The sequence below is a fragment of the Nyctereutes procyonoides genome, unplaced genomic scaffold (genome assembly GCF_905146905.1).
Source record: "Nyctereutes procyonoides isolate TBG_1078 unplaced genomic scaffold, NYPRO_anot_genome, whole genome shotgun sequence".
NCBI lineage: Eukaryota > Metazoa > Chordata > Mammalia > Carnivora > Canidae > Nyctereutes > Nyctereutes procyonoides.
This window is the reverse complement of record NW_026575036.1, coordinates 5,217,245-5,236,961: the sequence shown is the minus strand read 5'-3', so window position 1 is coordinate 5,236,961 and position 19,717 is coordinate 5,217,245. Positions and strand designations below refer to the sequence as shown.

The window sequence follows — 19,717 nt, the reverse complement described above, 5'->3', positions numbered from 1 at the left end:
TATGATCAAATATCATAAGCATATTTATTTTGTAACTCTACCAATAATTAATTTAATTAAACAAGCCAATTTCGTCACATTACTTAATGAGTGAACCTACCCTTGGTAGGAGACAGTTAGTCCTGCCACATCAGAATTTTCACAGCCCAGTGCAAACAGGGAAAGGAATAGGAGGTACCCAAGAACAGATGATCCCAAGTAGAGTTTTGCAGCTCCATACACACTGATTCTGAACTTTTTCATAATTATCCCCCCAGAGAATATTCCAAGGGCCACCGCAGGTATGTTGATGAGCCCTGAGGAACAAGAAAAAATATGTGTCATTCCATGAATCTCTAAAAAAATCTGAGTGCACTGACATAAACTTTCTAAGGGATTACACAAAACTACACGACAGTACCTGACAAGTTATTAGACTGGTTGGTCACGTTAAGTTATAGAAATATTCATTAACTATTATCTACTGACATATCAAGAGATTTTGATGAGTGTCTAGATTATAGATTAATGATAGCACAATTGAGAGTCTCAGAGGTCTGCCTAACATAATGTCTAGCATAGAATTTGAAATCAATAAACATTGAATTAATGAGTCAATGTCTTTCTTGTCTAATCCCAGGATTAATGGGTACAATCAAGGGGCAACTAGGTGACAGTTAATAATCTTTAAGATTGTGCATAAGAATAATAGGCACATGGAATCCAGGGAACAAAAACACAGTTTTGGTTCATTTTTCTGGCCCAAACAAAATTTATTTTTATTTAGACTTTTAGTTGCTTAGTTTGGTATCCTTCCTAACAACCACAACAACAAAACAATAACAAAATAATGCATTATTAAACTATTCTTAAATTTATTATTTGCTTATAATGTACCAGCCACTCAGGTCAGCATTTGATATATCTCACACTTATCTTTCACCACAACCGTAGTAGGTAGCTATATTGCTATTTTCACTTTAGACCACAATTTATTCACGGTCATGGTTAGTAAGTGTTAAAACCAGATTTGACAATATAGAGTCTCATGTCAAATCACATGCTTTTAATCACTATGATACACCATCTCTCAAAGGATTTGGGAGACAGGATTCTTGATTAATAGATGTGCAACCTCACTAATAATCAAATAAATGTGATTTTAATCAACACTAAGAAGAGATCCAATAAAATGAATGAGAACTTGGACTCTTGGGACCTAACTGCGTGGTTTGGATCTCAGTGCCACATCTTAATAGTTATGCATCTATAGGTGACTCTCTGAACTTCGATAAACTGTCTCCTTTCCTATTATAGGGGGCAAATAACAGTGCCTTGCTGACTAAATAACATGAGAAGTCCTAGCACAATACATGGCACAAAAATTTCATTCAATTAAGTTGTTGTCAGTACTTTAATCTATCAGATTCACAAAGATGAAAATATTGGGATGGGTGGGTAGAGGGGAACATGTCTATATTAGAAAAGTTGGCCAAAGAGGCTCTTTGGTGACTTCTTGGTTGGATTTTAAATTGGTAAATGTTAATACAAACACTGTCACATTAGAAATCAACCACCTTGAAGGAGGCATGACCACAAGGTTAGTGAAATTAAAAAAAAAAAAAAAGGAAAGAAAAAAAGAGAAGGGGCTAGTTTTTTTCTTTCCCAGCGAAACAGATTTGTGGCTGTGGAAAGTGGCAGAGATGAATGTATACTGGGCCCCTAAAGAGCCATACATCAGCTAAGAGGAACCTGATTATTATTTATTTTTAAAAATAGAGAATATAATGGAAAGTAATATAGCAAACCTGGTTTCTCATAATCTAAGTTAATAAATGCTAATATCTTCTCCCAGTTTTTCTGATTTTTAAATATGGTGTTGTATAAAGCAAATTCTTTCTCTGTTCCAGAACCCATATTCCTTCTCAAGAACTAAGCATTGCTATAGATTTGATGTGTGTCATCTAAGTCCCTATTTTTACACACACATATTTATGGTACTTGATTTTGAATTCCCACTCTTATAGACCCAAGACTTACACAAAAAGGGTAGGGTCCCATTCTTTTTTTCAATTCTATCTCCCAAAAGCACTTTATAAAAAACACATCTTCTGAAAACTAGACTCTAAATTGAAACCTTCTGAGAATGTGGTTAAAATTTCATTTATTTTGTAAACTACCAATCAAACCTGGAACATAAGCAATCATAGCACAAAGGATATCCTTTGATACTCTTTGTAGTTTCAAGCTGTGTTGGTTTCCACTGTCCTTTTCCCTATTCTGATTTGGCCAAGAAGAGCCTGACAATCAAAATGGGATGATTCTAAAGGCATTGCTCTCTCAATATAGAATGTTAAAAATCAGGAATATCCTCTCCTGACTGACCTTCTCTTTGGGGCCTGTGTCTCTTGAAACTTCCAGAAAGTTTCATGGGTTCTCTTGCCTCCAGTCCTTTTGGTACAGGATATCTGCTTCATCTGATACAAGGTCCTTTAAAACCCCACCCTTGTTCCCAAATTTTCATCTTTTTAACACCTCCCTATCCCTTTTGCTTTTTTTTTTTTTAAAGATTTATTTATTTATGATAGACATAGAGAGAGAGAGAGAGAGGCAGAGACACAGGAGGAGGGAGAAGCAGGCTCCATGCGCCGGGAGCCGGACGTGGGATTCGATCCCGGGTCTCCAGGATCGCGCCCTGGGCCAAAGGCAGGCGCCAAACCGCTGCGCCACCCAGGGACCCTCCCTTTTGCTTTTTATTTAGGTATTGACTCCATATCCTAGGAGATTTTATTCTGACTCCAAGATAAGGTTTTTTTTTCCCCAGAGTTCTCTAGGCTTCTCTTACTTAGAGACTTACCACAGCCTCCACCAGCCATACGGTGCCTTCATGAACATCTCTAGCATCAGGGTGCACAAGTTGGTCACCAGAAACCCCCTTCCTCCCTCTGCCTCTGACCCTTGTACAGGGTCCCATAAGCAGCAGTCTTGGTCCTTGTCACAATTACCTGTTAGCTTATCTGGTTTGTACCCCTCACCCTCCAATCACACCTTCAAGGCAAAAACTGTGGTCACCATCATATGCTGTGCTCCCTGCAGTTTTTCATAAAAGTGTGCTAAATGGCTAAACTTTAGTTTATTCACATATAACATTTCTCCTGGACATTTTACTTTCCTATTTCAAGATAACTGAATTATAACATGATTCCATGAAATAATAGTAGTACTTTTCAAATATACTGTCAGCTTGATTCTCCCTTTCAAATTCCCTAGGATCTGTCAGATATCTATGTTGGGCCGAGTTGATAGCAGAGTTCCTGAACATCAAATGAGATGTGCTGTTTGCCTCTCAAAGCTTCTTTTCTTTCATTTTAGGCATTTTTAAATCCTCTAATGAGGTAGAAATTTCACTCTGATTTTTCCATTATATACTTTTTTTTCCACTCACCGTAAAATGTGCTGAGCTTAAAATATTTACCATCTAAATATTCCAAATGGAAATACTAGTTGTAATTTACACCAGCATCCACAATTTGTTTCAATTTATTTTATGTATTTCTTTTGTTTAAAATATTTACTCAAATAACAGGAAAACTAGGAAAAAATTAAGAGTGAATATGTTGTTGTTACTTATGTATACTCATTCAAGATGAAGACCATATTCTTTGTTACTGTTTTAAACAGGACTGGGCAGCCCTGGTGGCACAGCGGTTTGGTGCCGCCTGTAGCCTGGGGTGTGATCCTGGTGACCCAGGATCGAGTCCCACATCGGGCTCCCTGCATGGAGCCTGCTTCTCCCTCTCCCTCTGCCTGTGTCTCTGCCCCTCTCTCTCTGAGTCTATGAATAAATAAATAAAAATCTTAAAAAAAATAAACAGGACTTATGAAACTTGTGTAAAATATTTTAAGATGGTCAGCACAGTTACAACATAATTTGGAAACTCTGATTCCCATACAAATGTATGATAGCCTTAGCCATTAAGATGAAATAGTAATAAGTTATAATAATAATAGTATCTTAGGATGTTTCAGGGTTTTTCTCCCAGCAAGTAAAATTCTGTAATATATATAATGGACCTTCACAATATTATGCTAATGTTATATGACATAAATATTAAGATTTGAATTTTACAGAGAGAGAAATGCAAGGGAACATTTTTGGGACTTTTCACACTCATAGAGCCAATTGAGTACAGACAAAGAAGTAAAATTAGCCATCTTTCTTGGGTATAATATTTTTTTTTCCTCATGAACAAAGATTGTTTTCCATTATCTCACAAATTTTTAATATAAGTTGACTTAATTAATGAACACATAACACATATTTAATTGCTATTTAATTTGCTATGCTAGCTTAGCCACAAAAAATTGTTTTCTATTATAAGCAACTTTCCCCAAATAATTATCAGAACTTTTCCTTATTTGTCTGTGTAACAACTCTAAGAACTGAGAGTAATAATCATTGTTCTCAATGAGAGTCAATGTCAATGTATCATGTCTACTAGATATGGACTTATTTGATTAAAACAACTCAAAGAAATGAAGAAAAATGACTAAATAATTGCAATCTATATATTAAAAAGAAAAAAAAAACCAAGGTCATTTCCACATAGCTTAGTAGTGATAGGAAAATCTATAAAAAGGAGAAAAATTAGACCATCTATCTAAACTTCTTCCAGTAGAAACTGCAATGGGGGAAAAAAACCCACACACTTGAGACAGCAAAATCATTTTGCCATATGCCTTCTAGCCCCTGAATTTTAAACATTTTTCTTGCTTATTTTTCTTTAATCTTCTCTGCAAAATTAAAGGAGCTAACATGAGAAAGTATGGCCAACACATCAAAACATGTACAGCAAGAATAAATCATCATTATGACAACTGGCCCTTGAACATGTAGGAAAATTTCTGTTTATTCTTTTCTCCATGTCATTTCAAATGCCTTCTCTGAGAGCAGAGAGGAAATGTGCTTTGTGTTTCTCTCTTATTTTATCACAGAAATGATCATTCTTTGTAGCCTCCCCACCCTACCCCTTAAAAACTGATGGAGAAAAGAAAGAGAAGGTAGAAGAGAAAGAAGAAAACAGTATTTATTGAATGACAGCTATATACATTTATAATGCATTTTATAGGTCTTTTTAATCTCTATTTTAACTTAATGATGCATTTATTTTCACCATTCTAAAGATAATAAAAGTGTTAGAAATTTTGATTCATTTTCCCACTTATCCTTACTCTGCTTTTTTCCATACTTAACTAATGTGAAACCAAGATGCATTCAGGAAAGAAACCTAGCTACAATAATTGAAATCATTAGACACTATTACTTTCTCTCTCACAAAAGTACTTAAATTATCCATAGACAGGACATAAAAGAAACTATGAGGAATCAGAATTTTAGACGGACTTTGATAGATGAGTCAAAAAATTCTGATGATGAGTTTGGATCCCAGGGACCATCTGAGTGTACAGAGAAAGATTATGGTTAAATCAATCACTCACAACTTAAAAAAGAATTATTAGATTTTTCTTGTAAGTTTTCCAGAAATAATTATATCTAGAGAGGAACTATAACTCAGGGGAAATAATTTTATTCCTGGCTACATCATAATGTATGTTTGCAATTAGGCAGGCCATTGAATCTCTCACAATTTCAAGTTCTTTCATCTGTGCTGATTTTTCTTAAAAATAATTTTACAGGCAAAAGTATTTCATCTATTATCTACCCAATAAAGGAATGAGATTACATCTCATCTTGTTTTATAAATATCCTTCCCCAAACAATGCTTTTAATTTTCTTTCATGAAGTAAATGATTTTATTTGAAATAATTTGAAGTAAAATATGTATTTTTCATTCCAGTGATAGCAAAAATGCTCTCAAACTCTAAGTGTTATGCACACATTGAATAATAAGAAATAAACATACACTTAAAGATGTGTCACTGTATTGCAATTCATGGGGAAAAGATGGCTTTTTCATTTTGATAAGTGACCTTAATCTTCTCCTTCACATCATATCAAAAAAAATTGAAATGTATTATAACCTAAATGTGAAAGTTAAAACACTTAAGCTACTATTAGAAATATTAGGAGAATATTTTCATAGCCTTATGGTTTGACTAAGATTTCTTAAAACAGGCTTAAAATAGCAATAATGAGAATGAAAAAGACTGGAAATTGGACTTGATTAAAATTAAGAAGCTCACCTTTAGGAAAGTGAAAAGAAGAATTTAAATCTGTGAGAAAATATTTATATGTATTCAATAAAGGACTTGAATCAAGAAAAAACTATCTATCCCTACAAATCAATAAGAAAAGGAGTGATAACTCAAGAAAAATAGGCAATTTGAATATAATCAACAAAAGAGAATGGTGAAATGACCAACAAAGTGGTCATTGCAAAAAAGTGCTCAACATCATTAGTTATCAGTTAAATGCAAATAAACCACACCCCATAAGAATGGTTACAATGAAAAAAAAAGTCAATACTAAGTGTGATAGGAATGTGGAGCAACTGGAACATTTCTAGCGTGAGTATAAATTTGCACAATCCTATGGTAAATGTTTCAGTTATATTTACTAGATCTAAACATACATAATTCCTATCACCCAGCAATTCTGCTCCAAGATACAGCCACAAAAAATGTTGTGAATACACCCACCAAAGTAGATATAGAACTGGTCATGCATTGCTATTTGTAACAGTCAAAAGCAGAAAACCCAAATGCCCACCAACAATAAAACGAATAAACTGTGGTATATTCATGTGATAGGATATGACACAGCAATAAAAAAGATCAAACTGTTATACACAACATGAATCAATCTCACAGATTTCACTTTGGTTGAAATAAGCTAGACACAAAAGAGTACACCGCATACTATTCTATTTGTATAAAGTTAAAAAAGTAGCAAGATTGCTCTATGACAGAGTTCAGGATACTTGTAAGCTTTGGGAAAGAATATGGGGAGTAGGTGGAGGTGTGAGGGAGCCCTCTGGGGTTCTGCAATGGGCTTCATGTTCTAGCTGACAATTACTACACACATTTTTGTGTAAACATTTATCCAGCTGAGCTTCACATTTAGGAGCTGTAGAGTTAACTGTTGCTTGTAAGTCATAGCTCAATAAACACAAAGGGGATTTTAAAATAAAATAAAAAGAATGTCTCCTAACCTTGTATTCCTCTTCTATTGTTAAAGTCAGCATAAAGCATTGATTGTCATGGAGGGGTGTTGAGGGGAATAAAACCTAAAATGTTTCTTCAGGCCAAAGGCTAAATCATAGAAGTAACTTAATTTTAACCAATTAATGTTAAAAGTAAAAGTTGAGTGGTATTGCCTTAATATTTATAATTTAGCAGAATAGTCCAAACAGAGTCAATTAAATTAGTATCTGCCAAGTGCCCATTATCCAGGACTGTTACAGGACAATTATGTATTCTGAAATAAGCTCAGAGGTCTCTTTCAGAGATAGATACATAGCACAATTCTTTAAATTGTGGGGAAGATATAATTGGAGAAGAAATGTTTTTAAACATTTGGGAGTCTCTTACCATAAAGGAATAAGGCCAAAGGAATAAAATATATGTATGTCTCGAAATAGTAGCATTTAATGATCTCATCATGGGCTAAAGGAACTAATTCAGGCTTTAAAAGTATCCAATGACTTGGAGCATGATGTTCATGTATTTGTAACATTCTGGTTTTTCTTCATTCATTTCTTCATGCTTTTCTTTGCCTTTCAACAGCTTTCTCATTGTTGACTGATCTGCTATGCTAGCAACACAGCCCTTTTAAATAACCTGCATGCCAGGACTTAGCAAAGTCCTTTAAACTCTGAGCAGATACAAAGTGTTTTGCAATGAGTACCTTTTAAGCTTTCTGAATACTTACTTTTTATAATTCTAGAAGCTGTTCAGGTAAAATGGCCACTATTAGGAAGTTTTGGATATACCTGAATGATACATATCTAGTGTCACAATCTCCTAATAAAAATGCATATCTGGTTTATGTAGTATTCTCAAGGTATATCACAGATGATCGCAATATTTTACTGTTTTTTTTTTTCACTCTGGTAGATCTTTTTCACTCACTTTTTGACTTCATATCTAAAACACCATAAATCACCTTCAGTCTAAATCTAAGAACAGCTTTCTTTAAAATGCCCAAGGGTTAACAAGACACAGCTGATAGTGCCTACTGGCAAGCGTGAAGGACAGGGAGCATACCGATAACAAAGTTGGCCTTAGAGGATGACTGCCCATACTGCTGCTCGATGTACTTAGGTTTATAGGTCACCATTCCAAACAAAGAATTGAACTGAACAGTGCTAGCACACAAATATAGTAAGTACAGTGGATTTCCAAAAAGATTCCTTAATGATGGAAGAAAATCTATAAGACAAAAATAACACGGAGCAATTAAAGACAGTGTTACACTTGGCAGAAGGCACAGCCTTGGCAACAGGGCAAAGACAGCCACAGTTATCAGGACCATTTATAACATAGGGCACATATACATTATGGAAATGCAGCATTGGCACAAGTCAAGGCTGAGATCTGTAAGGTTCATATCTAGACACAGGCACTCACTTCTACAGGCATATAATTTAGATTATAGTTAGAAGTATAAGTCAGACAGGAACAGATTCTTCTCGATTATATGGGTAAAAGGAAAGAGAGACAAGAATACTCCCTCACTACAGAGCTGAACGTTATTGGCAGGACATTAAGAACTTACATCAGTTTTCTGGCCTCTCTTCTTCAAACATGGGTCATGGTCACAGAGAAAGAAATATGAAAGTGATCTCCATTTAATTTAATAAACTTTAGTGTTAAGAAATGAGTTTTGGATTCTCCCTTCTTCCTATTAATGCAGCTGGAGAGTTTGAAATGTGAAGATTTACTATAAATGTAAATATTGCTTGCTGGGCTCAACTGAGGGGGATCAGTCTTTCTCACACCATCCCTTTTCTATGTGGAAGGAATTCACTTTAACACGTCTGGTCTTTTGCCCCACACCATATCCACTCTTTGATCATCAATGGTAGGAAACATGTACCCACACACATTTATCAAATGACTGAATCTCATATGTTAAAAGGCCACAAGCTCTGAAGATTTACTCTTTTCTGTCTAATGCAAAGTGGCAATCCCAGATAGGGGCCATTGCCAGGTCTAACCTGAATCAGGGTAGGACTGCCAGCAAGAAGGTTACCAAAACTTCAGGTCATGTTCTTTAATCCACTCTCTAGTAATAAAGATGACTTTGTAACCTTCAGTTCTGTTTCCTGTATAGTTCCTCAATTTTTCTGAACAAATGATGGGGAAAGAGGGGGTATTATTTATAGATCTCCTACAGAGTTTCAACAGGAAAATGGAAACTGCTTCTAAATCAAGGAGATTATGGCTCACCTCTTGCCATTTCCATTATTTTTGACTTTTCTCCAAGGGGTGTTTGGTAGTCTGTATGATCATCCATAATAAACTTGGATTTCTCAGAGGAGGAATTAGAATCCCCTCTACTTCGGAGTCTTGGTAGACTCTTTGGTAAACACCAGAAAGGCACAGCTGCAAGAAGACTTACAATTCCTGCTATTAGATAACCCAGCCACCAGGCTCCTACCCATTGGGGATCCTTTGGAGTAATGGTTACATGATCTGAAAGAGAGAGAAGATGGCTAAGTAGCATATATAGCAAAGCTAGTGGGTTTAAACAAGCCTCTTAAAAAAAAATCCTAGCAGTAGTTCTATCACATCATAAAAATACCTAATAATTCATGCATGATAACTTCCTAGTCTGTACATTATCATCTTGCTTTTTGAAGGAAACATGGTGTTTTTTTTTTTTCTGGAACATGATGCTTTTCTTCATCTGTTCCTTAGATCTAAAATATAGTTTAAAAGCCAGAAGAGGGGGTCTTACTCTGCCCTGCAGAGGGACCTCTCATCCCATGGCAGGAAGCAAGCCCCATGTGAGGGAGATTTATGGGGGCTCAAAACCTTCTGCTGGCTCCCACACATCAGCACCACTTGCATCTAGTTCATATATTGAACATCTAAGATTTTTTTTTTCTTAAAGGAAGAGTTAAATCCTAACACCTTCTTATCCAAATCTAGTCTAAACCACACAGAATGTTATTCATTAAATGATGGTTATTAATGCTTCAGAGCTATTCTCGGTCTGAAGCAAGATCTGTATACATAAATAAAATGTCAGTATCTTATTTATCATCAAAACTTTATTTTTGACACCATTTCTTATCTGGTGAAAAGGTAAGTAGTGATGAAGTTTTTTGAACCAAATCAAGTGTTTTTTTTTTTCTTTTCTATATAAGAACCCATAAAGCATATGATAGATCTACCTCCACTGTACTCTGTGAGAATAACAAAATAAACACATGTCCTTTGACAACTAGGTTCAATTGCCACTGCATTATACTTGGTCAAATGTTTACACTGGCTCATCACTGCATCTTCATTGCTTCCCCTTAACAATTTCCCTCTGTACCACCCATCACACCTATGCTTTCTTGTCTGTATCAATCTCCATGACTGGATTTTAAAACCTCAGGAAGTCAAGGCACTCAACTATTTTGTTCACCATTTTGTGGTAGAACAGCACCTGGGATAGAATAGATGCAAAATTAATGAGGTTAATGAATACATAAATGAACAAATAAATACAATTTTTGGAATGTGTCTTGTAGTTTATTTGAGAAAAAAGAAAAATTAGTGCAAGAGTTTTGCAGTTCATCTTAACATACAAGGCCTTTAAAATGCAATTTCAAAATTTTAAAAACTGAAACTTGTTTTTCTTGTTTCTAACTGCTCTCTTGAACTTCTTTAAAAGAAAGCAATGTCTATATGTAGGACGGACACCTCACAAGGAAAGGAACACATTAATAGCTGTGGAAAGATGAGGTCCCCCACTTACTTATTCCCCCCACAAATACTTTCCCTGAGAGTAAGGCATACATAGTATAATATGCCTTCACCTTTCAGATCTGTACAGATCTGCACAGTAAAGAACATATTTTGGTTGCCGGAAGACTTTCAATTCTTGGTCTTCCTGGCAAGTCTACAAAATACATTATCAGTTGATGTAACTGTCATATTGCTACACCTGAACCAACAGGAAACCATAGTTTTTAGTCTTAACTATGCTAGAATGCGTTTGAACTGGCAAGCCAGAAGTGAAAAAGGATACATCTGAATAACAAACCATGGGTCATCCAGTTCTAGTCATTGCCTATTTTTCGTATTCCATTTATTAATGTGTTTGGTGGTTATATTAATGACAAATTTTCAGTGGATTATTTTCATGTCACTTTATAAAAAGGGAATTTGATATCTTCTACACCATCCCCATCAAAAAAATGTAGGACTAAAATAAATAAATAAATGAAAATAAACTTCCTTACCTAGGTTTACAAAGCCAATGTCAACATACAGTTTGGCACATAATGAGCCTAGCAGGAAGCCAAAGATTGGTCCTATAATTGCAACCGTCTGCACACACCCTGCACACACACACAAAAAAAGTGTCAATTCTCTGCTTTTGTAAATTAATAAATTTTTAAACAAGAAATAGGAGTGAGATTTAGTTCGTAGCTGAGAACATTTCATCAACTTTTCACTTAAGCATGCTTAATTTGTCAATTTTTCAACCTTATTGAATCAGGAAATAAGTCCTCAGGTTTGGAAGAAGAATGGACACCTGAAAGGCATTAATTACCTCTTAGTACAAAAATAACACCAAGGTTCTAAAGAAGTTAATTTCCTCAAAATGGGGCATACTTCACTCATTAGAATTAGATTTCCCTTATTGATTTAAAAAAATCAGAATTATGCTATTTTGACAGTCAAAACCTTATTATAGATGGTTAAGCATAAGAGTCATTTTGACATTGAAATTGACTTCTTCCACCTTATTGCAAGAGTGCATGTGTTTGGAGTCTGCGGGACCATCTGTGAGAGCGGTAACTATGCATATTCCTGACTGCAGCCAGCCAAGGAACTAGACTTGGGAGTGCAGAGAGGTGCTCTTTGGAATAATCATGACCAGGCTGGCAACAGTAACGACACGGAAAATGGAGTAGATTGCCTACACAACACCATTTCTGGCTACCAGAAAGGTAGCTCTTCCCTGCAAAGTATGTCCCATCTGCCTTTCATTTCACCACAGAGCTTGATGCACACATATCCCCAGCAGATTAATTTAAATTAAGAGGAAGAGTGAATGGCAGTTACCGGATCCTTTCCAGAAAAGAAGAGAGGGTGAAGAGAGAGAGCAGGAAGGGGACATCTTGACACCTGCATGCATCTCTTGGCTTGCAATCTTTCCTCTTGTCCCCAGAGTACTAGCCTAGCATGTGTCATGAAGCTTCTGTTCCAAGTCCTGATTTATGCTGCAGTTTCCCATTAGAGCAGGTAACCTGTTTTTAATCACAGCCTGCCTGACTGTGAGAGCTCTCTGGAGTTCTGCATGCATGGCCAGGGCAGAATAGACTGGAGCTAGCCTCAGCCTCCTCAGCAAATTTAAATCTTGTCTTTCTGTCCCTTGAAGGCCAGGCCCTCAAAGGATCAGAACCCCAAGAAATCAAGACTGATGTATGAAATGGAGAAAAATTTAGTTTCCAAGATATAAGAGGCACTCAATAAACGCTGCTTAGATGCATCTGGTCTTGGAGTTTGAGTTCTGCTGTAGTTTGCTTTTTGTGATTTTAGCTGCTGGTCTACCCACTGGCACCTGTTTTAGACACGGGTTAGCATCAGGCCTAGATCTCACCTTTCCCATATTTTTCTTTATCCATTCATACTGCTATTGAGAACTCAGAATTCCTTGCTGCCTATCCCTCATAGGAAGAAAATGCTTTAAATAAGCAGGGCTTAAAAGATGGGAAGCAGCTTAGGGTTCTGGAAACAAAATAGAAAAATAAATATAACTGATCCCTAAATGCTTCAGTAGTACAGTTAACCCACTAAAAGGAACCTATGAAATCTGAAGTCCATGAAGATACTTGTACAAAGTCATACATCAGAGCAGCTGATCTTCCAGTTATTTTCTTCTAATCTGATGTTCTTTCCCCAATGAAACTGGTCCTTCTAATATTCAGGTTTCTTCATCATCTAAACCCTCAGTGTAGACTCAGAAATGTGTGAACTCAATACAGGAACTGGATCTGAAGGATAAAAGCTTCTACACCCTATTTAGTTTGGAATGGAGTTGAGAAAACCAGGTACCCTGCTTCCCAAGAAGATGAACGAGGTAGGCATTACCAATATAGAAAGCAGAATTGTCTTCACTGGCAAAATCATCAAGGTAGGCGATGCCTAGAGGCTGAATAGGAGTTTCCCCAATTCCACGAAGAAGGTTACCCAGGAAAACATAAACCCACATGGAAGAGCTGGCATCCATTTCACATTCTTGAAAGGAAAGCAAATAAGAGGAATGAAATTAGATGAGTATCAAAGTTAAATATTTATTCTGCATTTCTACAAGCTGTCCTAAAATTGGATTAGGATGTAAAAGTGAAATTTTCAGTAGACATAATTTGATAGGAGTCTGCACAAGATTGGAAAATATTTTGGTTTCAATGTTTTAGGCAGTGTAAATCCCACAGAGATTTTGATCAAGGAACTCTTTTGATTCTTCTTTATGATGTCTTGTTTCTGATTTTCTCTTCTCTTTTTTATTTTATATTTACACTGAGTTCTTTGAGTTCCTACACTCCAATAACATTCAATATCCTGTCTGGGACAAAACACAAAATTTCAATAGAAGTCTTTTCTTCCCTTAATCTTTACATTTTTATATTTTTCAACAGAAATTACTTGTAATTTTATTGCTGACCAAGTTTTATCTGAAATTCAAAATTTTATATGGGTGATACTTCAACTTTGGGTAGCATTACAGTTGTTTGATAGTGAATAACCATTTTTAGGGCTTAGGTTTAGGAAACAAATTCACATAAAAATTTAAAACCCTATATCCTTTAGTAGTATAATTATTCCAACAAAAAGAATCTTTTGGTAGTATTCTTAGAATGAAATTCAAAGCTAACAATTTTTAAGTGCTTTTATAGAAGTCATGTCTTCTGGAGATCATACGAAATTGGAGAATTAACTCCCATATCACAAATGAAATACACTTTGACCAGTTTAATCATTTTAATAAGAGTGATAATATTTTCTATCTTTGACAATCACCACTTCTGAGTATTCCCTTCCTGTCAGGCACTGGGCTAAGTGGTTGGCAGGCATTTTTAAAATTAAATTCTCTTCATAATCTTATGAGGTAGGCATTATTTCTGTTTATTAGTAGCCATTAAGGTAAATTTTGAAGGCAAAATATGGGTTATTTAAAACTGAGGTGAATCTTTTTGTGTGGATGAGTGAGACTGTGTAACACACAAGATGAATGTGTAGTCTTGTTGCTTCTAACTCTGCCTCTTCTAGAAATATAATCAAGTGACCAAGCATTTTTTAATTTATTTTCTCTGGATTTCCATTCCACTCCCCAAATGTAAATTCCTTTTCTAAAAAAGTGATTTTAATGTCAATTCTACCCCTAACATTTGTGTGATCTCAAGAAGCCTGTTGGTAGAGAAGTCTTATAGATAAGGGAAGATATCTTAGATCTGTACTTTCCAGTATAGTAACTACACACCACATGTGACTACTTAAATGTAAATTTCTTAAAGTTACAGAAAATTAAAAATTCAGTTTCTCAGTCACACTCGCTATATTACAGTACTCAATAGTTACATGTGGCTAATGGCTGCTGTATCAGACAGCATAGATATAGACTATTTCCACCATCACAGAGAGTTCTGTTGAATAGCTCTGCTCTCCAGTGTTGTTGGGGGCCTGAGGATTGTAGGTGGAGTATTTTTGAGAAGAGTCCTATATTTACCCCATTATCATTTTTAGGATGAACTTTGTGTCCACTATGTCTGATGTACACATATGTCTCTGACTTTAAGGGAGCAGGACCTCATTTAAAGGAAAGAAGAAGATTGAGTTGTGAGTCTTATATTGTATACCTGTCTAATAACTCATCTCTCTACATTAAAAACATTTTAATGCCCTCTCTCAACCCTATGTTTCCTAACATTAAAGGTTTAAATATTTCCTAATTAGTTGTATTGCCATTTATAGCACATTTTCCTAATTGTCAAAAACAAAACAAAATATTTTCAATTACTGTACGCTGTGTAGAGATGAGAGTCTAAACCCTCCTTTTACACTCTCTTCTTCTTCCAGAGTGATTTTCTGCTCCTTTTCATACAGCAGGATGGGGTGAACTTTTTACCTGATTATGTCTTCCCTACCTCCTCCCCTCATATTTCTAGATCTTTAATTCTCTGACCCTTCCTTTCATTCAAATAACCAGACCTCAAGTGTTCACACCTTAGGGAAGAGGCATCTCAAAAGAAAGTACTGATGAGAATACTAGGGGAAAGAAAATGTTTTATGCTATAGATAAAATATTTACATGACTAGCAGGTACATAAAAGGGAAGCTTCCATACTGCTGAGACAGAAATGAATTGAGAGGCTAGAAGCAGGGAGTGAGGTGGGAGTGGTAAAGAGGAATTGCTGAGCACGTCCATGCTGAAGGACAAGGGAGAGAGAGTTTTTGATCTCCTGCCTCTGTAGCATCCTGGAGACATGACAAACATCTATGGGTAGATTTATATACTCCATGAGCAGGGATAACCTGTGCCTCATTAGAGCCCAGGGAGGTAGCAAGATCCAAAAAATGAGACAGCTGTACGTTGTGGCTAAACATCCCTGCTTTTGGCTCTTCAAAGGGCTTCCAGATGATTCCCATGTTCCCAAGTGTAGCTCATACAATACACTGCTGTACAATATGTGTCAGCCATATGGAACTTTAGACATTCTAACAAAATTCACTACATCCTGTCGTGTGTGGAAAATAGAACTATTTCCAAGTTTCCATGACTGTCACCTTTGCATCAGAAAGAGCTGCTTTTTTAAAAAGAACATAAAGGTAGACATAGGATGACCCTAAAGTGACATATATGACCAAACACTGTGACCAGAGGGATTTTAAATATCTAAATTGACCAGGGACCAATAATACCAAGAGGCCCCTCCCACAACCACTCCCTTTGCTATTATGTAATCTCCCTAGAATGTAGGCAACCCCTGGGGAAAGGGTGAAAGTTGGGGGAAAATTGAGATTAAACTCTTGCCATTCTGATGAAAAGGGACTGGACACAGAAGTTCAATTGAGATCTTGGGGAAAATATAGATTTATTTTGTATCTGAGCAATGGCCTGAGATTTGTATGTTCTAAGCTAGTTTTATCTTGATTTAATGGCTCATCTTATTTGGAACCACTGAGAGCTATTCTCATTCAGCAGCAATTAATGCTCCTTTCCCTAAGAATTGAATCTCTGCATATTTTCTTAGATATCATCATATACTGACTTATATTCTAGGAATTTTGATGGCACTATAGTATCCCAATTTAAGTAAACCTTTTGACAGAAAAAAAAATCACATTTAAATGTTTGTCCATAATAAAGCCCATATAAAGTCTTTGTAAAAAAAAAAAACAACAAAAAACCTTTCTTAATCAAGTAAAAAAAAGTCATCTTACCATCATTTCTTTTAGACTGTGATTTTTCTATAATAGACTGAGGTAATTGACTGTCTGATTCCAAGAGACATGGAGAGAGGCTGAGAGTGGAATTAGAGAAAGGAGAATACTTTTCGTATCTGTACCTGTACAAAAAAGAATTTTTTTTTTTACTACAGACTCATTTAGCATCATGCTAAAAGTATTGTATGTATACTACATGACTCATTAGGACACCTGTTTGAGTTTGCAGCTAACAGAGTCTGAATCACTAATACCAAACCAGCATTTAACAGCAGAGTACCCTAAAGAGAGAGCCAGAGAGTCTGCCAGAAAGTCTGGTTCATTGGTATTTCCACCATAGCTGAACCAATTACCCGGTGTAGTAAAAGAAAATAAAAGTAAGAATCATTCACAAGAGTTCATTTTAATGTAAAAATGAATATAAATCATCTGCTTCCCTAATAAAAAACATATCTCACACTTGATAAAATTATGATTACCCCTAAATTGGTGTAAGAGAAATAATTTTAAAACTATGATATTGTTAAGGGTCTCTTATAGAGTCTCTTAACTATAGGAAACAAACTGAGGGCTGCTGGAGGGGAGGTGGGGGGTGGATAGGGTAACTGGGTGATGGGTATTAAGGAAGGAACGTGATGTGATGAGCACTGGGTGTTATATGCAACTGATGAATAATTGAACTCCACCTCTGAAACTAATGATGCATGTTAATTAATTGAATTTAAATAAAATAAAATTTTAAAACCTATGGTATTGCACACCGTATTTCACCATAGAATTAAATATTTTAAAATATTTTAAAATATTTTATTTATTTATTCATGAGAGAGAGAGAGAGAGAGAGAGAGAGAGAGAGGCAGAGACACAGGCAGAGGGAGGAGCAGGCTCCACGCAGGGAGCCCGACGTGGGACTCTACCACGGGTCTCCAGGATCACACCTTGGACTGAAGGCGGTGCTAAACCACTGAGCCACTGGGGCTGCCCTGTATTTAGAGTTATACATTTAGTAGAACCGCATTGCTGATTCTAGAGAAATGATGATATGTGGGTTTTCTTTGGTTTCTTAAGTTTTTATTTAAATTCCAGTTAATTAACATATAGTGTAATATTTGTTTCAAATGGAAAATATAGTGATTCCACACTTCCTACAACACCTAGTGGTTATCACATGTACTCCTTACTTCCCTTCACCTATTTAACCCATCCCCCACCCACTTCCACTCTGATAACCATAAGTGTGCTCTCTAGAGTTAAGAGTCTATTTTTTTGGTTTGCCTTGCTCTCTTCCTCCCTCCCTCTCTCTCCCCTTGGCCACTTATTTTACTTCTTAATCTCCACATAAGTGAAATTATATGGTATTCGTCTTTCTCTAATTGACTTATTTCACTTAGCATAATATTCTCTAGCTCCATCCATGTTGTTGCAAATGGTAAAACTTCATTCTTTTTGATGGGAGATTAATATTCTCTCTCTCTCTCTCTCTCTCTGTGTGTGTGCGTTTATACCATCTCTTCCTTATACACTCATCTGCCAGTGGACACTTAAGGTGTTTCCATATTTGCCCATTATAGATAGTGCTGCTATAAACACCGAGGTGCATGTATTCCTTTGAATCAGTATTTTTATATCCTTTAGGTAAATACCTAGTAGTGCAATTACTAGATCATGGGATCATTCTCTTTTTAACTTTCTGAGGAACCTCCATACAGTTTTTCACACAGTGGCTGCATCAGTTTGCATTCTCACCAATAGTGCAACAGGGTTCCCCTTTCTCCACATCCTCATCAACACTTGTTTTCTTGTCCTGTTGATTTTAGCCATTCTCACAGCTTTGAGATGAAATGTCACTGCAGTTTTGATTTGTATTTCCCTGATGTTCAGTGATGTTGAGCATCCTGTCATGAGTCTGTTGGCCATCTGTAAGCCTTCTTTGGAAAAATGTTTATTCATGTCTTCTTCCCATTTTTAAATTGGATTATTCATTTTTTGAGTGTTGAGTTTTATAAGTTCTTTGTATGTTTTGGATACTAACCTTTATCAGATGTCATTTGCAAATACATTCCATAGATTGCCTTTTAGTTTTGTTGATTGTTTCCTTCACTCTGGAGAAGCTTTCTGTTTTGCTGAAATCCCAATACCTTATTTTTGCTTTTGTTTCCCCTTGCTCCAGGAGACATATCTAGTAAAAAGTTGCTATGGCTGATATCAAAGAGGTTACTGCCTGTGTTCTCCTCTAGGATCTTTCTGGTTTTAGGTCTCACATTTGGGTCTTTAATCCATTTTGAGTTTATTTTTGTGTATTGTGTAAGAAAGTGGTCAAGTTTCTTTCTCTTCCATGTTGCTGTCCAGTTTTCCTAATGTTAAAGACACTGTCTTTTTTCCCATTGGATATTCTTTTCTGCTCTGTCAGAGTTTAGTTGACCATAGAGTTGTGGGTTAATTTCTGGATTTTCTATTCTGTTTCACTGTTCCAATGTGTATATTTTTGTGCCACCACCATACTGTCTTGATCACTATAGCTTGGTAATATAACTTGAAGACCAAAATTATGATGCCTCCGGCTTTGCTTTTCCTTTTCAAGGTTGCTTTGGCTATTTGGGGTCTTTTGTGATTCCATACAAATTTTAGCAAAGTTTATTCTAGTTCTTTCAAAAATGCTAGTGGAAAAAAAAAAAGAAAAATGCTGGTGGTATTTTGATAGGGATTGCATTAAATGTGTGTATTGCTTTGGGTAGTATAGACATTTAAACAATATTTGTTCTTCCAATCTATAAGGATGCAATGTCTTTCCATTTCTTTGTGTCATCTTCAATTTCTTTCATCAGAGTTTTTAGATTGCAGGTCTTTCACCTTTTCAGTTAGGTTTATTCCTAGGTATCTTAGTATTTTGATGCAATCGTGCATGGGATTGATTCCTTAACTTCTTTCTCTTCTACTTCATTATTAGTGAATAGAAATGCAGATTTCTGTATATTGATTTTGAATCCTGCCACTTTACTGAATTTGTTTATCAGTTCTAGCAGTTCTTTGGTGGAGTCTTTCAGGTTTTCTATATAGAGTACTATGATGTTTGCAAATAGTGAAAGTTTGACTTCTTCCTTGACAA

At 35.8% G+C, this 19,717-nt stretch overlaps 1 protein-coding gene across 1 annotated transcript in view; it reads right to left on the bottom strand.

The window, feature by feature from the left end:
• SLCO1C1 (solute carrier organic anion transporter family member 1C1) overlaps window positions 1–19,717 on the bottom strand; it is a 60,201-nt gene that overhangs the window by 15,738 nt on the left and 24,746 nt on the right. Inside the window, exons 5-10 of the mRNA XM_055318487.1 lie at window positions 16,609–16,733; window positions 13,258–13,404; window positions 11,400–11,498; window positions 9,391–9,636; window positions 8,206–8,370; window positions 101–296 (exon numbers count right to left, since the gene is read on the bottom strand). Coding sequence (XP_055174462.1) covers window positions 101–296; window positions 8,206–8,370; window positions 9,391–9,636; window positions 11,400–11,498; window positions 13,258–13,404; window positions 16,609–16,733 — 978 coding nt within the window. The remainder of the gene's footprint in view (window positions 1–100; window positions 297–8,205; window positions 8,371–9,390; window positions 9,637–11,399; window positions 11,499–13,257; window positions 13,405–16,608; window positions 16,734–19,717) is intronic.